The sequence below is a fragment of the Rhinatrema bivittatum genome, chromosome 1 (genome assembly GCF_901001135.1).
Source record: "Rhinatrema bivittatum chromosome 1, aRhiBiv1.1, whole genome shotgun sequence".
Taxonomy (NCBI): domain Eukaryota; kingdom Metazoa; phylum Chordata; class Amphibia; order Gymnophiona; family Rhinatrematidae; genus Rhinatrema; species Rhinatrema bivittatum.
The window spans coordinates 697,457,037-697,480,738 of record NC_042615.1 but is presented as its reverse complement, the minus strand read 5'-3'; the positions used below and the strand labels follow the sequence as shown (position 1 = coordinate 697,480,738).

The 23,702-nt window shown below is 42.5% G+C and overlaps 1 protein-coding gene across 2 annotated transcripts in view; it reads left to right on the top strand.

Moving 5' to 3' along the window:
• The window catches only part of DMGDH (dimethylglycine dehydrogenase), a 214,800-nt gene that overhangs the window by 169,319 nt on the left and 21,779 nt on the right, over positions 1-23,702 (top strand). Inside the window, exons 13-15 of one of the 2 annotated variants that reach the window (XM_029575513.1) lie at positions 5,264-5,421; positions 11,188-11,247; positions 16,516-16,650. In XM_029575513.1, coding sequence (XP_029431373.1) covers positions 5,264-5,421; positions 11,188-11,247; positions 16,516-16,554 — 257 coding nt within the window. In that variant the 3' untranslated portion in view covers positions 16,555-16,650. Of the gene's footprint in view, positions 1-5,263; positions 5,422-11,187; positions 11,248-16,515; positions 16,651-23,702 lie in introns of those variants that run through there. The other variant, XM_029575505.1, reaches the window with a different exon arrangement.

The following is a 23,702-nucleotide window of genomic DNA, read 5'->3' as shown; positions in this document are numbered from 1 at the left end:
CTACTTGTTTAAGACCTCTCATGATTGTAAACACCTCTATTATATCCCCCCTCAGCTGTCTCTTCTCCAAGCTGAACAGCCCTAACATCTTCAGTCTTTCCTCATAGGGGAGCTGTTCCATCCCCTTTATCATTTTGGTTGCCCTTCTCTGTACCTTCTCCATCGCAACTATATCTTTTTTGAGATGCGGTGACCAGAATTGTACACAGAATTCAAGGTGCGGTCTCATCATGGAGCGATACAGACATCTTGAAAGATGTTCTTTTAGTTGTTATAACCTCTCTCTCCTCACCTTTTAATCATGCTGGTAGTCGTTTAGCCTTCCTTCCACCTTTTCTGATGTGTGGAATACATCTGGTCTAGGCTTCCAAGATGGTATTTTTAAACAATATCCATGCCTGAGCTAAACTCTTAACCTTTGCAGTTGCTTCTTTCAGTTTTTCATAACCATTTTCCTCATTTTATTATAGTCACCTTTTTGAAAGTTGAATAGTGTCGCAGTAGATTTCTTTTTTTGTGCTCTCTCCAGTTAAGTCAAATTTGATAATGTAGTGATCACTATTGCCAAGTGGCTCCAACACTGTTACCTCTCACACCAAATCTTATGTTCCACTAAAGACTAGGTCTAAAATAGTTTCCCCTCTTGTTGATTCTTGTACCAGCTGCTCCATGAAGCAGTCATTTATTTCTTCTAGGAGCTTTACTTCTCCAGAATGTCCTGATGTGACATTCACCCAGTAAATACTGGGGTAATTGAAATCACCCATTATTACTGTGCTGCCGATTTTGTTAGCTTCCTTAATTTCTTATAGCATTTCATTGTCTGTTAGTTCATTTTGGCCTGGTGGACGTTAATATAACCTCACTACTATTTTGTTCCCTTTTTCACCTGGAATTTCTATCCATAAAGATTTAGCATTGCATTTTGTTTCCTGTAGACTTTAGACCTACTGTTTTCTATCTTTTATCCAGTTCCCAGTCCACAATAGGACACTGCCCCCCTATCCCATGACTTTTTAATTTCCTAAGAAATCATTCATAAGGGGACTTTGTCAAAGGTTTTCTGGAAATCCAGGTAGACTGTATCAACTGGCTCACTTTCAGCCATATTCTTATTTATGCCCTCAAAAAATGTAGCTGATTAGTTAAGCAAGATTTCCCTTTGTTAAATCCATGTTAATTTTGTCCCATTAAATTACATTTATCTACCATATATGCTCAACAATTTTGTTCTTTATGATAGTCTCTACCATTTTGCTTGGCACAGATGTCAGACTCTTTAGTCTGTACTTGAAAAGCTATTATTAGTCTTGTCTCTATAGCAAGTTTCTTCTCATATTCTCTCTTGGCCTGCTTTATTGGCCAGTGCTTATGTTCTTTCCTGTTCTCGTTTGGATCTGACTTCCATTTTATAAAAGAAGCCTTTTTATCTCTAACTGCCTCTTTCACCTCTCCATTTAATTATGCTTGCACTCATTTCTTTTTCCTTAGATTTCTTTTAAATATGTGTAATACATTTTTTCTGAGCTTCCGAGATGGTATTTTTTAAAAAGACTCCAAACCTCATGGAAACTTTTAACCCTCAAAATCACTCCTATTAGTTGTACTCTGATTTTCTCATTTTATCTAGTATCTCTTTTAAGTTAAATACTATTGCTGTTTCCTCTCTCCTGTAATTGTCATATTTGATTGCATTATGATCACTATTGCCAAGTGGCTCCACAACTTAAACTTTTGTACGACACCCTGTGTTCCACTGAGAACCAGATCTAAAGTAGTTCTTCCTCTCGTCAGTTCTAGCACTAGTCACCCTGTGAAGCATTCATTAATGGTATCTGGGATCTTTACCTCCTAGCATGTCCTGATGGGACATTTACCCATCAGTATCAGGGTTCTTGAAATCTCTTACTTGACATGTGAGGTTGATGAGCATTTCCGCTGTGGTCCTGGACCAGTTTACATCATTCTTACACAGTCATTATAGGAGGGTTTCTGTAGCCTGTTCTATGTCAGCCCCTTTTGCATGATATACCAGTATTCCACAGAGATCTTCCCTCTCAGCCACATTGTTCGACATTTAAATTTTTCTGCTATTGTCAAATTCTTTCTTATCTAGGCATGAGCTATAAACTTTATGTAGATGATATCCAGTTTTATTTCTCTATTACCACTACTGGCACTTCAAAGCAGATTACATGCAGGTACTTCCCTGTCCCCAGAGGCTTGCAGTCTAAACTTGAAAAAGCTCACATTGTTTGTCCTTTATAAAACACTGGTTGATCTGTTACAAGTTAGCCTTGAATTCAAAGAAGACTGAGATCATCTTGCTGGGCTGTTTCCCTGCATCAGATACAGTTACTTCTCTAGACTTTGATGGCTTCAGCATATCAGTGCAACAAGTTCAGAATCTAGGTGTTCTCATTAATCCCAAGCTCTCACTTCTTCCTCAAATAAAGCCTAGAGTCAAAAATTCTTTTTTCAATTACGCATGTTACGAAGCGTGATGAATCTAATTTCAGTCTGTAGTACAAATAATCATTTCTTCTATTGACTATTTTAACTCTCTTTATTTAGGTCTTAAGTACTCAGCTACAAATTTGCTTCAGTTAATATAGAACACAGCTACTCAGATGGCAGCTGGCACTCTTTACTCATCAGCCCCTGATGAGCACTGGATGGCCGGCGCCATCTTTAAAGATGGCGCCGGCCATCCAGTGCTCCTACCATGTGACAGGGGCTGGCCAATGGCACGGATACCCTGTCACATGGTAAGGGCAAAGGGGCATTGGCGCCATTTTTTTTTAGAACAGCTGATGCCTGGGAACGGGAAATCTCTTCCCGAGGCCCCCCTGGATCTCTCCTCTCCCCGAGGCCCCCCTGGACCACCAGGTAATTTTAAAAGGTTTTGGGGGGGTCAGGAGGGGGGGGGGTCGATTTAAAGGGTCGGGTGGGTTTTTTTTTTTAGTGGCGCGGGCCTCCCTAAAAAGAAAGGGTCGGGAGGGTGGGGGAGGCTAAGGGGGGTCGATTTAAAGGGTCGGGTGGGGTTTTTTTTTTATCGGGCCATCGGCGCCATTTTAACTAGTGGCAGCCAAAATGGCGCCGATGGCCCGAGAGTGGGAGATTGTGCCTGGACACCCCCCCCCCCCCACTGGACCACCAGGTAACTTAACATTTTGGGGGGGTTCGGGAGGGTGGGGGGAGGGTAAGGAATTGGTTTTAAAGGGTCGGGGTGGGTTTAGGGGTTGTTTTGGTGTGCCGGTTTTCCCGCCCTCCCCCAAATAATCCCCGTGCCCTATTTAACGATACAATACAAATGCCCCTGATGATAAATCGGGGACATTTATTTATTTATTTATTTATTTATTTTTAATTTTTATAGACCGAAGTTCTTGTAGGAACTACAAATCAATCCGGTTTACATACAACTTTTAGATGCCCAAAAAGAGTAGTGGGCTTTACATAGAACAGTTGAACAATAAAACAGGTAACAATAGAACAATAACAATAATGATGGAACAAATAGAATAGATAACCAATTAAACATAGTAATATAGTAATAAATATTATATAGAAAATAAATATAAAAGAGATAGAGTAAATGGAGTGTGAGTACAGTATAAATACAAAAGATGAAAGAACTCCAAAATTAAGGTACAGTTGAAAAAATCGTAATAGGAAAAACAGTGAGATAACCCATGATTTGGGTTAAAAGACTTGATTAGGTAGCATTAGATGTCTGGGAAGGCTTGACGGAAAAGCCATGTTTTTAGCTTTTTTTTGAACTCCTGATGACTTTTGTACATTTGTATTGTATCGTGCACTCTAACGATTTAGGACGATTTTAAAATTATCTGACGATAATTTTAATCGTTCAAAAACGATTCACATCCCTAGTTTAGTCAGGCATTCCCATAGACTCCACTGCAGAGACTCATCCTCTTCTTGGCTGCCAATTCCATAAGGTTCACTTACTTCTGAGCTACCTCTAATTGGTTCTTAATATATCTCATACTGCTAGTGTTTGACTTACTCATTAACTATATATATGTAGAGATTTAAAAGCCATTTAGATGGATAACTGAAAAGTTATCCATCTAAATAGCAAAATGGCTATATTAAATGTCATATGTGGCTAAATTCTAGCTGCATAAGTCAAAGGCATTCCGGAGGCGGGGAGGAGCAGAGTTAGCCACATACTTTATGCAGTTAACTTTGATATTGGGAGTTTACTGCTTAACTTATATGGCTAACTCTGGTCGTGCTACTGACTTGACCTAAAGTTAGCTACATAAACATATGCGGCTAACTTTAAGATAGCTGGGTATATTCAGTGGTGCAACTGCATGGCTAAATATATACCCTGCTAGTTAGCCGGATAGGTTTATCTGGCTAACTAGCCAAGCTGTTCAGTGGCGCAGTAATTTATATCCAATGGAGCCATGTTCTTATTCCTACCTAATGTACCCTATTTCTTATCACTTTCCTTGCAATCTATTTCATATCTTTATATCATATCTGTATGTACTTATGTACTCATCTGCTTGTTATTATGTAATCTGCAGTGGGCTCACCTTTAGAGAGAGGCAGAAAATCAAAAGCCTATAAATAAGTAACTGTTCCAAAATGGCTGCTTACAGGGATAGAAAAAAACCTCAACTACTTCACTTTGTGAGTAAATGTCATATTTTGTCCAAACAATATGAAAAGGTAGAAGAATAGGCTGTTAGCAAAGAATAGACAACGAGACCTTTTAAAATATAGTAGAATACCATTTATCTGGAGATCCATTATCCAGAAACTTTCAACTAGAAAATGGATCATCAGCCGTTCTCTTCTCTGCCTGCTTCTCTTATCGCCATTCTTCTCCTTCTTGCACAGTTCACAACTCAAATCAGCTATCTGAACTGTAATCTGAACTATGAAATGTGCAAGAAAAAGAGGTGCCAGCAACAGGATGGAGAATGGAAAGGGCTGTACTGAAATGGGCCATCGTGGGTGAGGCACGACTCAAACCACAGGAGGATGCGGGGTAAATGGATAAATGGTGCTCTACTGTATTAAAAAAAGCACATTGCTTAGAAAAACCATCTGCTCTTTGGAATATTCTGCAACATTTTTTAAACTGACCAGTGTGGGTGCAGAAAAGAAAAGGATGGTGCCATAATTTTTTTAAAACAAAAAAAAAGCTATATAGTTAATAGAAAACATTTAAAATCACTATTAGTAAACCATTCTAAAATGTTGTTGTTCTGGGTCTGCTCAGGTGAGCTGGGCTGGGAGCTGTACCACAAGCGCCAAGACACTGCAGCTCTCTACAGTGCCATTATGGAAATCGGTCAGGAGGACGGAATTGACCACTTCGGAACCTATGCAATGAACGTGTTGAGACTGGAGAAAGCCTTTCGTGCCTGGGGAGCAGAGGTCAGACAAAGACCTTATCTAATTCTCTTCCTTCCTTCTATTAATAGTGAAAATTATTTAGTTATGAGAACAAGAAAAGGTTCAATGAATTATTTTGTGAAGTAGTGCAGGCTATATCTTTATGTTAGCTTGGAAACCTTCAGTATGATCTGATGTAATCTTTCATGCATGTGCGTTGTAAAAAAAAAAAAAAATTTGTCACTTATCAGTTAAGAGGACAAAATTTGGCAAACCTGAAAGAGACCCTAGCGGTAATCATCTCAGATGTCCCAAAGGCTGCCAGTCAATGTAATAAAGCAGCAGGGCAAGGTAACAGTGCGCTCAGGTATGAAAGGAAAGGTATCACCTGCAGGATAGAGAAGGTAATATTGCCTTTATATAGGTATTTAGCTCTGGAGCCCACACGTTTATAAGAAGAGATTGTAAGCAGTTCAGAGAAGGGCTACCAAAATGTTACAGGGCCTGCAATACAAACCCTACTACGGAGCAGCGTAAGCAACACCAAATGTACTTGCTGGAGGAAAGAAGGGAAAAGAGGAATATAACAAGCTTTCAAATCTTTCATATTTATTTATTTGTTGAGTTTTATATATCGTCATTTGGTGAAGCCATCACAGCGTTTTACAAGATTCAAATGGTAGTTAGTATCTTAACATATGCTTCAATAAAGTACAAGAAGGTGTAGTTTTTAATAGAAAAATTAATTCAAGGATAAGGGGTTATGATATGAAGTTGAACGAAGAGTGGGAGTCTCAGAGGAACATAAGAACATGCCATACTGGGTCAGACCAATATCCTGTTTCCAATAGTGGCCAATCCAGGCTACAAGTACCTGGCAAGTTCCCAAACACTATCCCATGCTACTGATGCTAGTAATAGCAGTGGCTATTTTCTAAGTCAACTTGATTAATAGCAGGTAATGGTCTTCTCCTCCAAGAACTTATTCAATCCTTTTTCAAAGCCAGCTACACTAACTGCTCTAACCACATCCTCTGGCAACAGATTCCAGAGCTTAATTGTGCATTGAGTGAAAAAGAACTTTCTCCTGGCATCTACTGAGAGGATGATAGATCCAGAAATAGCCCACCAGCAGAGATAGTGGAAACCATAACTGTGACTAAATTTAAGTATGCTTAGAACAGGTGCAGTCTAAGAACAAGAGGTAGGAGAGGTTAGGTAAAAGTAGGAGTCTTGGTTGTTAATATAGCTGTAGAATCTTGTACGCTCATCTACCCAGATAGTAAAGGACCAAAGAAGGGAGATGACAAAACTGAGAACCCAATATAATAAGGCAAGAGTAAAAAATGTGCACAAGTTCAACATATATTTTCCTTACTCACTTGCTAACAAAAAGTTAACTCTTGATGCAGTAAGCTAATGGTATGTGTGTGGGAGTTCTCATGTGTGCATTTGTCCCCATCTAGTAGTACAAGACATTTTAGGTGGGGGAGACCCCAGGGTGATTTGGTTTTTGAGATATTGTGAAAGCTTATCTTTTGGACCTGCATTTCTACCATGAGACCACTTGATGTCAGTAAGAGTAATGTAGAGCATTGGTTTACATTATGGCTCATGGTGTAAGGATATGTTAAGCTGAAGTTGCTAGCATTTGTTGTGAGTATCCCTTTAAGAGGATGGGATGTTCTGATTGATTGGAAAAGTGTCCCGGGAAGATATAAATTCTGGGGCAAACTGGCAGGAGTGGCCCTTTCTAGGTTGGAGCTTGGGGAGAGGGTGACCTCCAGGATGTAGGGAGCCTCAAGCAGACAGCCTGGTGGGCCCAGGGATCCTCCCAGTAAGGAGCAGGGCCCTGCACGGGAATTTTCCCCTGAGGCCAAGTAATGGATAAGAGGCGATTCCCTCCTCTTAGGTAAGTTCCTGCAGGAGATGAAGAGGTGCCCTAAGATGAGGGAATCCCCAAGGAAAACTGGAATCTGGAGTAAACCTGCACATTGCTGAGAGGAGAAGCCCAGGACAAGGGGAGAGAAGGTGCCTGAGGTCTAGAAATTGTGAGTAGCCCTGGGGGTTTGGATTTGAGTAACCAAAAGGGTATTGGGATTTGAGCTCCATGTCCCAGAATGAGAGGGAAGGAGAGGAAGAAATTTGGAGAATGGAAAGATGAGACTGTGATAAAGAAGGGGATTGAAGGATCTTAATTCTGTTTGTGTGGACTGGGAGTATGGTACTTTTACAGTGTATATTTTACTCTGATCGGGTATCCCATGAACTCTCAGTACCCTATATTAAAATGTATGCAGTGACTCTTTGTAAAATCTAGAAATAAAGTTAACAGTTTGGTTATACATGGGAGTGGTGTGAATCTGTTTGGTGAGACTTTATTCTTAAAAATAAAGAGAACCTTAAACTTAGTGATAAAAATAATTCAAGTCACTCATAATTACTGCAAAATCACAGGAATCAAGCATATAAAAAGACCTTCATATGACTTGAGCAAATTATAGGAGCATTGCACCAGTATTATTTAATTAATTTTCAGATAGTGACTCCTCCTTCATGCTCTCAATATCAAATAATCATCGGTCTCAAGATAAAACAGTCCCAATATTTTTCAAAAGAATTTTTTTTCATTTAAAAATCCACTTATCTTTAATGAGCTAGGCTGTATGTAACAGTTTGAGTCTGTCATGAAACATTGGACACAGCTTGTTTCAAGAATACATTAAAGATAAATGGGACTGTTTTATCTTGAGACCGATGATTATTTGATATTGAGCGCATGAAGGAGGGGTTAGTATTAGAAAATTAATTAAATAATACTGATGCAATGCTTCTATAAAATGCTCAAGTCGTACAAAGGTCTCTCTGTCTGATTGATTCTTGAGACTTTATTTACGCCAGCACTAGTAGAGAAGTAGAGGGATCAGGTTCATGGAGGGGAGGATAGACGATGCCCTCCAAGACCAGCCAGAAAAACGTATTATACCTTATTGTTTCCAATAAGGTCCACTTCACCATTTGCATGACTCAAATTGTTTGAACTTATAAAAATAAATAAGAGAGCCTGAGCCTTACCGTACTGGAACAAGAACCCTCAATATTTTATGTGCCCAGTGATTTGGGGGTTACATATGCTAGTGATTCAGGAATTTAAAAAGTACATTCTAATGCAAAAATGTACACACGGAAGTGTGCTTAGCGCACACAAAACATGGTTCATGTGCATACAACATGCTTTGTATGCGGTTTTTATGTCTGATTTTAATTTTTATGTATATTTTAATTTGTACTCCACCTTGAACTGTGTACATGTGCAGTTAACATCTTTTAAATAAAATAAAAAAGAAAACATGATTTGAACACACAAAAGTGTTCTGCGCACAAAACATGAGTTAGGAGCCCAAAGTTGTGTATAAAAACATAAATTAGGAGAATAAATTGACTTGTAAAATTGTGCACACAAAACACTTTTTATACTCATAAATGCCAAGTTTAGGTCCCCAAGACCACAAACTCCAGGTTCAGTCCTATAGACTAATACTAGCCCCAGAAACTTTACTTCACCTATAACAATTTCCAATGTTAAGAAAACATGAGTAAAACCAACACAACTCTGCATTGGTGTTTAATTTAATATCTATTGCCTTGATTAATATGAAATTTGCACAGAGGGCACTAATCCATGCACACATTTTACTTAGTGTTGTACGCACATTTTTTGTGCATAAAACTCCTTGCTACATTAGAAGTACTGTGCTATGCACAAAACTACACACTTACATATGGGGTAGATCTTAAAAAAATACGCGATTGCGTACTTTTGTTCGCACACCAGGCGCAAACAAAAGTACGCTGGATTTTATAAGATATGCGCGTAGCCGCGCGTATCTTATAAAATCCGGGGTCGGCGCACGCAAGGGGGTGCACATTTGTGCAACCTGCGCGCGCCAAGCCCAGCGCGTGCTGCCCGTTCCCTCCGAGGTCGCTCCGATTTCGGAGCGGCCTCGGAGGGAACTTTCCTTCGCCCTACCCCCACCTTCCCCTCCCTTACCCTACCTAACCCACCCTCCCGGCCCTATCTAAACCCCCCCCCCCCACCTTTGTCGGCCGGCAGCCCCGTTCCGTGTTCTGGTCCCGGGGGCTGGTCCGGAGGCCTCGACCACGCCCCTGAGCCGGCGCCACGCCCCTGGGCCCGCCTCCAAAACGCTGCGGCACGCCCCCGAAACACTGCGATGTTTCGGGAACGCCCCCGACACGCCCCCTCCCCGCCCCCTTTCCAAAGCCCCGGGACTTAGGCGCACCAGTGGCCTATGCAAAATATGCACGCCGGCGCACGAGGGCCCTGCGCGCGTAAATCCAGAAGGATTTACGCACGCAGGCCTTTTAAAATCCGCCCCTATGTGTATAGACTAACACACCTTATTAACTTCAGAGTTTGAACTAGATAATGGAGTGATAAATGGTCAGTCTTGTATAACTGACAACTGAGAGATATCCTTAGCATAATAGGAAGTGATAACAGCAAGCAAGGGTGGTGACTAGAGCTAGAGAAGTGTAAGTAGTCAAACTTGTAAGGATGAGAGCTGGAAGATACACTTAGCTAGAGAAGATTAGGCAAGCACAACCAGGCAGTGTGGATGGGTGAATCAGTTCTTATCTGTTAATATTTACTGTGTTTCTATTTAACTAAAAAATGAAGTTACCTACTTATAGCAGAGGTTCTCCAAGGACAACATGTTTGTCCTTACACATGGATAACATCATCAGATAGAGCCTGGCGTGAAACTTTAATATCAAAGCTTCTAGAAGCTTTGAGCATGCCTCACTGGACATGAGTAGCCCTGGCCACTCCATTGCCTCCCATACAAGGCCCCTCAATCAATGATATGACTTTGAGAAACCAACTCCAAAGGAAGGTAGGAGGATCTTGTGAGGACCAATATCCTATTGTCCTTGTAACTGCACTTTCTCTGAGGACAAACAGGATGGTAATACTTACACATTGGGAATCCCAAACTGCAGGTTGCCATGAACAAAAAGAAAGGGTAAAATCAAAATATCACCAACCGGTGAGACTATTTTTGGTGTCTACAGGTCATCCTAGTGTGTTCTGTATTATTACAACCTACAATGACCTTTGGGATGGGGAGGGCACCTCCCCTCCTCCCCTTCTCCTCCTCCCTCAGTTGCCTATGGGTGTCCCATTTTCAAATCCGTCCCTGAAAGCACATGGGGAGGATGAAGCATAGCACTCTGGTCAGATAGGAATTGTTTTTCGTTCTGAGCCCCCTTCTTCACATGGCTAAAACTTAACACGTACATATGTATATAATTTATAAAATATACGTACATATGTATATAATTTATAAAATATGTATAAAATGTATAAAATGTATAATGTATAAAACTTAATATGTACATATGTATATAATTCTCCTACCATTGTTAACCCTCTCCCTGTTAAAAAAAAAAAAAAAAAATGATAATATTGTAAAGCTTGTTGCTAAGTTATGTTACAATGTGAACCGAGGTGATGTTTTGCAAACGTGCCTCGGTATATAAAAAACCCTTAAATAAATAAAATAAATAAATAAATAACCTGAAACACTGCACAAGAGAGACAGGCTGGGAAATGCAACAGCTGCTGAGAAGGCATCCCACGGGTTCTCTTGACCTTAAAATTATCTATTATTTCTTCATTCAAACTGGATAGTTCACAGTTAATCTGGGTTTTTCCAATGTATAAATATTCAGAAAATCAAGGATATTGGACGGTTGCAAATGATTAAGTGCATGTTTTCCTTGCAGATGAACTGTGACACCAACCCTCTGGAGGCTGGACTTGAATATTTTATAAAGTTAAATAAGGTATGTATAAATTATTTTTCAGTTTTTTAGAACATGCACCTGTTGTTTTTAGAAGCCTTAGAGATACTATTGTTATTTTCAAAAAAAAAAAGTTAAAATCTCTGAAACTTGGTGTTAGTGTACTAGGGTCATTGTATTTTCATGTTTGTTTAGCTAGATACTGCACTTGTTTTTCCTTTAACTGTAAGTCCCAAGACATTGCATGTGCTGCTGTTGCAGTAATGAAGGGTTCCAGTGGCCGTATTTTCCTTTATAATTTAACACCTTAAGAATTAAAGATATACAACTTCAGTCATACAAGTGGCAACCCGTGAAAAAACACAGAGCAGTTCCATGGACCTGTGCTAAGTCCTTTCCCCTTCTAGATTCCAGGGATGGGATCCCTGAGTGTGTACCAAATTCTCTCTCCTCCAGGAAGGGTCCCCAGGCTTACACTGAATCCTTTTTCTTCCCGGACTTCGTGGAAGGGATCCTAGGCCCATGCCAATTCCTTTCTTCCTTCCTGGGCCTCATGGAGGAAATCCCCAAGCGCATAGCTCCTATCTGAATTAGCATGCCATATTTTATGTTCTTATCTCTCCTCTTTCTTTCCCTGGCCCTTGTGCCTTGGAACTATAGCAGTATCAATGAAAGTGCTCATATTGAGCACATCAATTATTGTCATAGCAACGGTGGCAGAGCCAATTCTTTTTACTTAATTTTTCAAACACATCTGAAGTATATTTTCAGCAAAACTGTTCTGCAGTTTGAAAAGATACCTCAACCATTTGTATATGGAAACAGGAAGTACCCAAATAAGCATCTACAGAAAACCACAAAGTTTGTTATCTGGGTATATTCAGCAAAGTGAAAAAAATAGCAGGAGGATCCTATCCTTCTCGTAGGCTCAGTATGATGCCTCTCTTTTTCTTTCTTCCCCTCTCCTGGGTCCAGTGGTGAGGTTTCTAGGCCCAGACTAACACCACTTTCCCTTTCCTCTTCCAGGCCAGTGAAGGAGAGCCTTGGGCCAGCACTGAGTGCTTGATCCATTCCTGAGCATGAGGGAGGCAATGCCTAGGCCAGGATTCCTATTCCTGTCACTCTCTGTCCTCTCTAGCATAGAGGAAAGAATGCCTTGACTAACATCAGTGTCTCTCTCATTTACCCCAGGGCTTTACTTCCTAGCCCAGGGAGGGGATCCCTGGTGTCACAGATATGAGCCCTTGGGCTGTGGCATGGATGACGCAGCCTAGTAGGCAAACCCAACAGGCCCATGCCAACCGTTGGTGGACATGCCCTTACTGGGATTGGAGCTGGGACTTCACCTCTACCAGCCCACATTCCTCATAGGTTGAGCTTTTGGGTTCCAGGGGCTGCCAGAGCTTAGGCAAGTGTCTCAAAAAGAGCGGTCAGACGGGCTGGTAGCAAGTAGGCAGCATCCTAGTCCAGCCAAGGTTGGGGGATGCAGTGAAAATCAGTATCCATGTCCAGGCCAAGGTCAGGACAGGCAGAAGTCCAAAGGAGTAGTTGGAGAACGTAGCAGAAATCAGTACCAGGTGGCAGGCAAGAGAGTAGTCAGGTCTGAAGCAAGGGTCAGTACCAGGCACAGGCAAGATAGTAGTCAGGTCTGAGGCAAAGGTCAGAGCCAGGAGTCAGGCAGAGACAAATAGACAAGGGTACAATAAGGTACTGACACAAGACACAAACCAGATGACCAAGACAGGGCAACGAAAAGGCAGGCAAGGAAACAGTAAGACACAGCAAGGAGACAGGAAGTCAAAGCACAGAACGAGAATCAGCACACACTGCTAGGGGACAAGGATCTGTTGCTGAGGCAATCTGCTGGTAGTGCCACTGGGTTTAAATGAGCATCGGCCATCTGTTTCGCACCGAAGGGCCCTTAAGTGTCGGCATGCTGTGCATGTGCTTAAGGAGGCCCAGGGGCAGAGTGGCGTGGTGGCATTTCAGCTGCAACAGCAGTAGAGGCTTTTGGGGGTAAATGTGGCTGGTTGCAGCTGGCCAAATGTTACAGTGACCCCTCTTCTACAACCACTACCCAGGCTTCTTGGCTTAGCCTTCTGGGGAAAGCATTGATGGAACTCCTTAGTAAGTCAGGGGGCTTGAACATTGAAGACAGGTTCCCAAGTATTTTCCCCTGGACCAAAGCCTTTTCATGAGTTGAGGTAGTGGAGTCTTTTTCGGATTCTCTTGGAGTTGAGGATCTCCTGAACCTCATAGTCGGTGTCCTCTTCCAAATTACTTTCATTAGTTGAGGAAAAGGTCATAAGGGCCATGACATGACCAGAGTTTTGAGGAGTGAGACAGGGAACACATCATGGACCTTGAGATTGGGTGAAACTTTTACCTAATAAGCCACTGAGCCAATTTTGAAAATGATGGGGAATGACCCAGTTAAGAATGGTGAGAATTTGGTAGAGAGGTTATTGAGTTGTAGGTTGTGGGTACTCAACCATACCAACTCTCCAGATTTGAGATGAGATGCCAACTGGCGCCTTTTGTCTGCTTGTTTTTTGATTCTCTCAGCAGTTGCATTAAGGAGGTGGCGAGTCTTCTGCCATAAGTCTTTAAGATCTTGGGCTATGATATTGGCTGTGGGACAGAGGACCAACACCAGAATAGGAAGCGGTACCCGCAAATGTCTGCTAAATATGATCTGGAATGGGGACAATCCCAAGGAGCTTCCAACATAGTTGTTTTGGTAGAATTCTGCCCAGGGGAAGAGAGTTGCCCAGTCATCCTGTCATTCATTGATGTATGCTCTCAGGAATCCCTTAAGGATTTGGTTAGTTCTCTCCTTTGGTTGGTTCTGTCCATTACTTTGCAAGTGGTATGTGGACAAGAAATCCAAAAAGATTCCAAACATCTTGCATAGGCCTTTCCAAAAGCGAGTTCTGAATTGCAATCCATAGTCAGAGAGAATATGTTCAGGTAATCCATGAAGTCAGAAGATATGCTGAAAAAAGAGACTGGCTAACTGAAGATGGAATACCAGTTAGTGGTATGAAGTGAACCATCTTGGAAAACCGGTCCTCCACAACCCAGGTGGACGTGCAGCCATTAGTAGGGGTAGGTCTGTGACGAAGTCCAGGCCACATGGGTCCAGGGTTTCTCAGCACTGACAATGGCTGTAACAGCCCCCAAGGGATGCATGGGAACTCTTATGAATTGCACAATTGGGGCAGGACTCCGCATATCGCTGTATATCTCACTTTATTTGAGGCCACCAGTAGTGGTGAACAAGCATCTCCAAGGTTCTAGCAACTCAGGATGGCCAGCCAGACAGGAATCATGGGTCCATATAGATACTCTCTCTCACAGGTATTTGGGGACCACCGTCTTTCCTGAGGGGACAGGACTGCTGCAGCGACCATGATTCTCGTCAGATCGATGATGTAGCAAGTAGGTTCCAGGGAGGTTTTGGTCTTAAAGGACCATGAAAGAGCATCAGCCTGTTGGTTTTTCTCTATCAGTTGATACCTGAGCTCAAAGTTGAAGCGATTGAAGAATAAGGACCAATGGGCCTGCCATGGGTTCAGATGCTGGGCCTGCAGTAGATATTCCAAACTTTTATCATCTGCGAAGATCGTGATTTGGTGTCTAGTCCCTTTCAGTACAATGCACCACTCCTCCAGAGCCAATTTCATGGCCAAGAATTCTCTGTCTCCAGTGGTATAATTCTTTTCCGTGAGAGTGAACTTCTTCGAAAAGAAAAAGCACAGCGTGAGGGTTCCTTGATCATTGTATTGAGTGAGGACAACCCCTATCCTAGTGGCAGAGGTATTTACCGCCACAATAAAGGATCTAGAGGATCTGATGTTGGAGACAGGGGTCTCAGAAGAATGCCTGCTTGAGAAGACAAAAGGCTTGGATCGCTACCTCAGACCAATGTCTGGTGTCAGCATCCTTCTTAGAGCGGTAAGAGGGGCAACCAGAGAGGAATATCCATGCACAAACTGTCGGTAGTAATTGGCAAAGCCAAGAAAACTTTGCAGAGCTTTAAGCCCGACGGGTTCAGGCCAGCCTTTGGTAGACTTCACTTTCTTTGGGTCCATGCGCAGACCATGCCAAGAAACAATATAGCCAGGAAGGGTAGTTCATCCTTCTCAAAAGTGTACTTTTCGAGTTTGGCATACAAGTGGTTTTCCTAGAGCCTCTGCAATACATAGAAGGATAGTAACATAGTAACAAATGACAGAAGAAGATTAAATGGTCCATCCAGTCTGTCCATCAAGTTTTATATGGTAGTAAATGCCGCTCTATGCAGGTTATCCCCATGTTTCCATTAAGGGTAGTAACTGATGCTCCGTGCAGGTTATGCCCAAGCCTTATGTTAAGGGTAGTAATATTTACAATCATAATCAAGCAACTATCAAACCCATAACAAAATTACAGCCAGCAAAATTTTTACGGAGTGAGCAGCCTTCATTCTAATTCAGACAATGCTGCTTGAATGTGCTTTACTCTTGTTTCACATGCTGACAGTACTGTGCCAGGGAGCGAGAAAAGATGAGAATGTCATATAGATACACCAAGACTTGAGAGTACAGGAAGTCCCTGAAGATCTTGTTGACCAATGACCATATGTTGGAAGACAGCGGGGGTGTTTCAAAGACCAAATGGCATTATTAGATGCTTGTAATGGCAATCACAGGTATTGAATGCCATCTTCCACTCATCCCCCTCCCTTATCCAAATAAGATTGTAAGCTCCCTTGAGATCCAATTCTGTGAAAATTTCTGCCCCACGCAGGTAATCGAACAGTTCTGCAATTAGGAGCAGTGGATATCTGTTTTGGCGAGTTATAGCATTGAAGCCCCTCTAATTGAAGCACGGCCTGAGGGAGCCTAATAGGCTGTGTCAACCACACTGCAGCACAAGGGTCCACTATCCTTACACAGAAGTCCTTTTTGGACCATAATAGTTATGGTAGCCCCAAATAAGTGGTCAGGGAGAGGATTGCCATACACTGAAGTGATGCTCACCGCTTTGTCCAAGGTCACTGTAGGGAGACTATATAGGTGGACCAATGTCTCATCCATAAAGTTGCCTCCAGCACCAGAGTTCCATATGTACTTCAGAATTCTGGGAAAAGAGGCAGACTGGCATGAGTAACTGAGGAGAGGGTGAGGGTCAGCCTAGGGTTGTCTCTCTGACCAGTCTTAGGCACGGATGTTTCTTGCCATCTCGGGGCAATGGCTGGCAAAGTGCCCTTGAGCTACACAGTAAAGGCACAAGCTAAGTTGTCAATGTTTCTGTTTCTCTTCATAGGTGAGGTGTGATCTCCCAAGTTGCATGGGCTCTTCTTGAGGAGTTGCAGATGAAGCTACTGTTGTGGGGACTAAAGGTCACTAAAACTTAAGCACCAGTCTGAAGTGCCGGCAGGATGCCTCCCTCTCTTGGGCTCACTCCTGGAAGTGGAAGTCCACCTGTACGGCCAAGGTGATGAGGTCCTCTAATGCGGGTGGCAGATCCCAGCCTGCCAGCTCACCTTTATGTGCTATGGCAGGCCCTGCCAAAAGATGGCAATCAAGCTATCTTCGCCCCAACAGAGTTCTGAGGCCTGGGTGCAGGGCCCTATCAGATATTGAACGATTCTCTAGATGCCAATGAGACCTGACTAGGCGCATTGAATACCTGTCAAAATTGCTGGAGGATGTTGTCCAAATTCTCCACCAGGGGTCATTCCAGTCCCAAAGCAGAGATGCCCAGGCAAGAGCAGGCCTGGACAGCAGTGACAGCATAGAAATCACCTTAGTTCGGTCCGAGGGAAAGCTGCCAGTCTGCAATTCAAAATGTATTCTGCACTGGTTGATGAACCCCCCAGCAAGCCCTAGAATCCCCATCATACCTAGGCAGCAGAGCAAGGTGTGGCATGGATTCCACATGCCAAACAGGAACAGCTGGAGGAGACATCGGTGTGAGTTCAGGGGAACGCACCTATAGGGATTCCAATCAGACCACCAGGCCTTGAAGAATGCTGGTCATATTGTTGAGCTGGTCTTGATGCTGCTGGATCTGGAGAGCCAACCCTAAGACAGTCTGAGATGGGGACGAGTCCACTGAGCTCATGGCCTTAGCAAACTGTGACGGATGTGAGCCCTTGGTTGATGCAGTCAACCCACTAGGCCCACGCTGACAGCTGGTGGACATGTCCTTACATGGATTGAACCTGGAACTTCAACTATACCAGCCCTGTTTCTCGAAGGTTGAGCCCATAAGTTCCAGGGCTGGCAGGCCTTAGCCCAATGTCCATAAGGAGCAGTCAGATGGAATCAGGATACAGGCAGAGATCAGGGTTGACAGTGAGTATACAGGGACGGGTCCAGGCCAAGGTCAGGGCAGACACTGAGAATCAGTATCCAGGTCCAGGCCAAGGTTGGGGCGGGCAAAAGTCCAAAGGAATAGCTGTGTTTGAAGCAAGAGACAGTACCAGATGGCAGGCAAGACAGTAGTCAGGTCTGAGGTAAGGGTCAGAGCCAGGAGTTAGGCAGAGACAAACAGGTCACAACAAGGTACTGGGACAAGATATAAATCAGACAACCGAGGCAGGCAAGGAAACAGTAAGGCACAGCAAGGAGCAAGGCAAAGCACAGAACAATAAGAAGCAACATGCACTGCTAGGCAGGGGGACCTGTTGCTGAAGCAATCTGCTGGTAGTGTGGCAGCTGTGTGACATCGCTGAGCGCTGGCCTTTTGTTTCCCACTGTAGGGTCCTTAAATGTTATTGAGCTGTGTGATTTGGTTAGTGCAGTTAGTGTAGCTGGGTTTAAAAAATGTTTGGATAAGTTCATTGAGAAGTCCATTAACTGCTATTAATCAAGTTGTCTTATTTTTATTATTATTATTTTTTTATATATATACCGACATTCGATTTGAGATATCACATACAGGCATCAGTAGCATGGGATCTATTTAGTTTTTGGGTTCTTGCCAGGTTCTTATGGCCTGGATTGGCCACTGTTGGAAACAGGATGCTGCGCTTGATGGACTCTTGGTCTGACCCAATATGGCAAGTTCTTATGTTTTTATGTTCTGGGCTGATGCACCAACTACTGCTTCTTTCTTGGGCCACTGCTGCATAGCTTCATGAGGTGACTGTCCATGCAACTCATTGGCCTTTTTGAAAATGTTTTGAAAGTGACTGCCATAAATATCTTTCCTTACTTTTTCTTATTTAAATGCATGCTAATGAGCTCATTAATACATTAAACTACCCTAAACTGTGCAAATCAAAAATGGTACTTGCTGAAAAATTTGCAAGTCGCTTTACTTGAACTGATTTGCTTCAGTGAATGACTCCCTTAGTCTAATACTAATAGTGTGCAGATACTATTCTTAATACTGTTCATCTCACTTGAAAAAGACAAAATCAGGGACTATCTGAAAATCATCTTACTTTCCCTTGCTACAAAATAACAAACAGCTATCTGCCTCAGCACTACTTGATAAGTAATGTTCCTCAGGGCAAAAACTGCAAGAAAACTCCCACCTACCTGAAACTGCTTTTCCTTTGTTATAAGCAGCAGGAAGCTGCAATTAGTCTCTCCTCATGACTTACAGCCCTGTACCTTTCACTCTCTCTCTCTCTGTCTGGCTTAGTTTCTCTCTCAAAAAAACAAACAAAAAACATTTTTCAAAGGGACAGCAGTGATTGGTAATAAGCTTCATTGGCTTTTGATCCCTTGTCTCTCATTGGCTCCAGGCAGGTATCGCCCATCCAAGCTCTGATGCAAAAGCCTATAGTTCACCAGTTCAAAATTTCAAAGTGTCCCATAGGCTGTCAAGAAAAATCAATTATAATAAATTCTAATACCCTCCTCTTTCCAATAATGTCCACTTGATGTCACTATTGACCAGCAGATTAGTTTGCCAATAGAACCACATATTTTCTTACCTTGCAGTTATAAGACTCCATGTTTTCCACTTATTAACACTTCAAAGGGAAATACAACCCACAAGTGACCATAATAAAGATTGATTACACTTTTTTTTTCAAATTACATCTGGTGTCAGCAACCCTTGGGTCGCAGACACCATACCAGCTTCTATGACTGACAAACAAAAGGATTGCAAAGAGTTCTTTGCATGTAACCATTTCTCCTTTAAACAGGAATTGCTGGCAGAGGGGAAAACATTTAGCTTAATAAATACTTCTACAAGCCAGTGGTTTATGTGAAGTGTGGGTGTGATTGAATGAGTAGAGGGGGGCAGTGAATGAGGGAACTGAGGAAATGTATGTGTGTCTCAGTGTGTGTGTCAGTGAGCATGTGTATGTGTGTGTCAGCATGTGTGAGAGAGGGGCTGTATGTGTGTCAGTGAAAGGATGTGCGAGTGTGTTTGTCAGAGCATGTGAGAGAGAAAGGGTGTGTGTGAATGTCAGTGAAAGCACGTGTGTTAGAGGGAGCGTGTGTGTGTGTGTCAGTAACACCATGTGTGAGAAAGAGGAAGTGTATTTGTCAACGAGGGCACATGTCAGACAGGGACTGTGGGTGGGTGTATGTGTCAGTGAGAGCATGTGTATATGTGTCAGTGCATGTGTATTTATTTTATTTAAAAACTTTTATATACCGGCATTAGTAAGCATACATCATACCGGTTCACATTGTAACTGAAAGGCTGAAATTACAATCAACAGGGAGGGGAAGCAGGGAGGAATATACATAGTGCAGGAGACAATGAAAAAGAAGCATTAAAACTGTAACAGGCTATTTACAGGTCTGGATATACAGGCTATTTACAGGTCTGGATATACAGGCTTAAACGTGTTGCTTACAGGGTCTATATACTTACAAGGGCCCAAGGGTCTATATACAAAAGGTTCAATGAGGGAGGGTGGAGATTAGACAGGGTAGGCTTGTTGGAAGAGCCATGTTTTAAGTTTTTTTCTGAACTTGGAGTAACATGGCTCAAGCCTGAGCGTGGTAGGGAGGGCGTTCCATTGTTTAGGGCCTGCAATGGATAGTGCGCGATCTCTGGTGGCGGAGAGGTGGGCTTTTTTCAAAGGGGGAATGGAGAGGGTACCTATGTTGACAGAACGAATAGGTCGGTCAGAACGTATGGGGCAGAAGGGTTCATCCAGCCAGTTAGAGTTGTGAGAGTGGATAGATTTGTGTAATATAGTTAAGACTTTAAAGAGAATACGAGATGCGATGGGGAGCCAGTGGAGTTCTTTGAGTATGGGGGTGATATGATCGGTTTTCCGAGTGTTGGTGATAACCCTGGCAATTGCATTTTGGAGCAATTGTAAGGGTTTGGTAGTGGAGGAGGGTAGACCGAGGAGGAGGGCATTACAGTAGTCAAGCTTTGAGGAAAGGGTAGCTTGGACGACAGTACGGAAATCATGATAGTGGAGGAGGGGTCTGAGCTTCTTCAGGATATTGAGCTTGAAGAAACCTGCTTTGAGGATGGAGTTGATCTGTTTTTTTAGGTTGAGTTGTTGATCGAGAATTACCCCAAGGTCTCTTACAGTAGGTTGGGATGCTATAGTATTGAAAGCTGGGTCATTGGAGATCAAGGGTTTAGGGGGGAGGTGGGGAGAGATAAGGAGCAGCTCTGTTTTAGCGGAGTTTAGGGCGAGGTGGATGTTGGTGAGGAAATCGTTTATGTTGGCAAGACATGTGTTCCAGAAAGCGAGGGCGTCTGAGAGAGAGTTGTGAATGGGAATGATGATTTGCACGTCATCTGCATAGAGGTAGAATTTGAGACCGAGTTCGGTGAGGAGCTGGCATAGGGGTGTAAGATATATATTGAAAAGGGTAGAGGAGAGGGAGGAACCTTGGGGGACACCTTGAGCCAGGGGGTAGAGTGTGGAATTGGCGTTTCCTATCTTGACAGAAAACTTTCTGTTGGATAAATAGGATTTAAACCATAGCAGGGCTAGGCCTGAGATGCCTATTTCGGTCAAACGGTTGATGAGGAGGTTGTGATTGATGGTGTCAAAGGCAGCTGAGATATCGAGAAGGGCGAGGAGGTAACAGTTGCCTTGGTCCATGCCTATGAGCAAGTGGTCAGTGAGGGAGAGCAGGAGGGTTTCGGTGTTGAGGTACTTACGGAAGCCATATTGGGCTGGGTGTAGTATATTGTTGTTTTCTAGATATTCTGTAAGTTGGGTGTTCACAATCTTTTCCATAATTTTGGAGAGGAAGGGCAGGTTAGAGATGGGGCGAAAGTTGGCGGGGTCTTTGGGGTCTAATGCTGGTTTTTTTAGGAGGTGTGTAAAAAACAATGTGTGAGTGAGAGCATGTGTGTGAGAGAGAGGGAGTATATATGTTTGTGTGAGAGAGGGGAGTGTGTGTGTGTGAGCATGTGTGTGTGAGAGAGACAGGAGCGTATGAGCGTGTGTGAGAGAGCGAGGGACTGTATGTATATGTGTGTGAAAAAAGAAGCTTATGTGAGTTTGTGTGTCCGTGTGAGAGAGGAGAGTTTGTATGCTTCCCTACCATACAATAAATCCATGACAATCTGAGAATGAGTGGAAATGAAGAGAGGAGGATTTTTTAATCCTTATTAGTTTTAATTATTGGAAGGTGTTTGATGTGCCTGCTGTTTTGAAATATTTTATTGGTGTTTGGGAAATGTAAAACATTTTTTGACTTTTCCATTATTGGTTATTCTATTCATCAGCTATTTTGAAATATTTATTTTTTTCATAAGTATGATTTTACTGTTATGATTGATGTTCTATATTTCTTGATTTTATTTGATATGTTATGAAGAATGGTGATTTTTCTGTTTTTCCTTTGTTGCACTGCATACTTGTTGCAGATTCCAGTTCAGTGTTTGTCTGCACATTTCTATTTAGGCTTTATGGTCTTTTTATTCTGTATTTGTTGAGAAATCTGTCTGTCTTCTGCATATGTAATTGAGGTGAGGTATCAGTGTGTAGTTTTGTGTATGGTTCTATAGCAGCCTGGCTTGTTCTATTTTCCTAATAGGAGATGTATGTTTTTAAAGGGCCTGGTATAATAATTGGAAAACCAATACAAAGTAAGAGGTTCATATTCAGAAGCATTTAACTGGATAACTCAGAGGTTATCCAGCTAAATGAAAATATGGGTACATATTCAGTTAAATTTTGGCCGGATAAGTTGGGGCATAACTGGGAGGAGTTGAGTTTGCAGGATAAGTTATCTGGCTAATTCTGAATATCACTTAACTGGTTAACTTATCTGGCTAACTCTGGTGAGCCCGTAGACCTGTCCTGAAGTTAGCCAGATAAACTTATCTGGCTAAAATTAAGGTAGCTGGATATATTCAGTAGCACAGCCACACCACTGAATATATAAGCTAAGTTAGCTTGATAAATTTTCCTTGCTAATTAGCCAAGCCATACAGCAGCAGAATATTGACCTCTAAGTGTTAAAAAAAAAAAAATCAAGTAGGAGGCATCACCTTAATTGTCTGCACAGGATAGCAAAAAGCTATCACCAGCTGTGTGTGAGGTGGGGGTGGGGGGAGTGGTGTTATTCAGGCCACTGGCACATGGCCCCAGGTATATCGGGATATGCATTAATAACCTGATTCTGGAAAGTTGTAGCTAACTTTCCAGAAAATAATACAGCTTGCAATTTTTCAGACAAGCCATGATATTTTATTTTCAAAGGATTGTTTTTTCCCATTCAAGTTAGCCTCCTCAAAGGTGCAGGGGATCATGGCATGGCAGTGATTCTGGTTCCTCCAGATTCTCTAACTCCTGCACTCTTAAAGGGATGACTCAGATGGACGTGGGATCTGAGCCAAAAGTGAGGGGGCATGTGACACAGGGCCCATTCCTCCCACCCCTGCCCCGAGGATATGCCTCTGCCATGCAAGAGAAAAAGCAGCAGAATCCAGGAGTTTGCAAATGGATCTCAAAAGAACATTTGCATGAGAGGCAGAAATAGAAGAAGTGTGGTAAATATAAATAAATGATCTAACTGAAATATTTTGTGTGGACTGAATACTAGACATGTAGCAAAACAGTGCCATCTTGTGGTAAGGAGATATGCAGCAACTGTACAGTTTGCATGTATTGAAGAGGAATTAAAAATATGAATGTACAGTAGTGTGCACAACTTAACTACTTAAAAAGTTTTTCACTGAAAAACTAGAGTTATCTTTATTAGTATCACTCAAATCAGGGGCAATCCTAGGCAACTAAAAGATCTGGGGCACAGGCTTTATAAACTCTCCCCTTCCCTCCCCTGAGATTTTGATCATCTTCAACAGCTTCTCCCCTTCCCCAGAACACATAATTGAACATCACAGTTTTAAATATTAAATGGTCTCTATTTTTCAGTCCCATGCAGCTGTCATCAGGGAAACATCCTTATGACCTGCGACAGGGAAACCACCCAGTTAGTTCGATCCTGGTAGGGGTCTCAGGGCGCTCTCCATACGTGCCTCTTACCTCCGTCCATATGCAGACAGTACCCCCCCCCCCCACCCTGTTCATAGAGTAAAAGGCACCACTACAA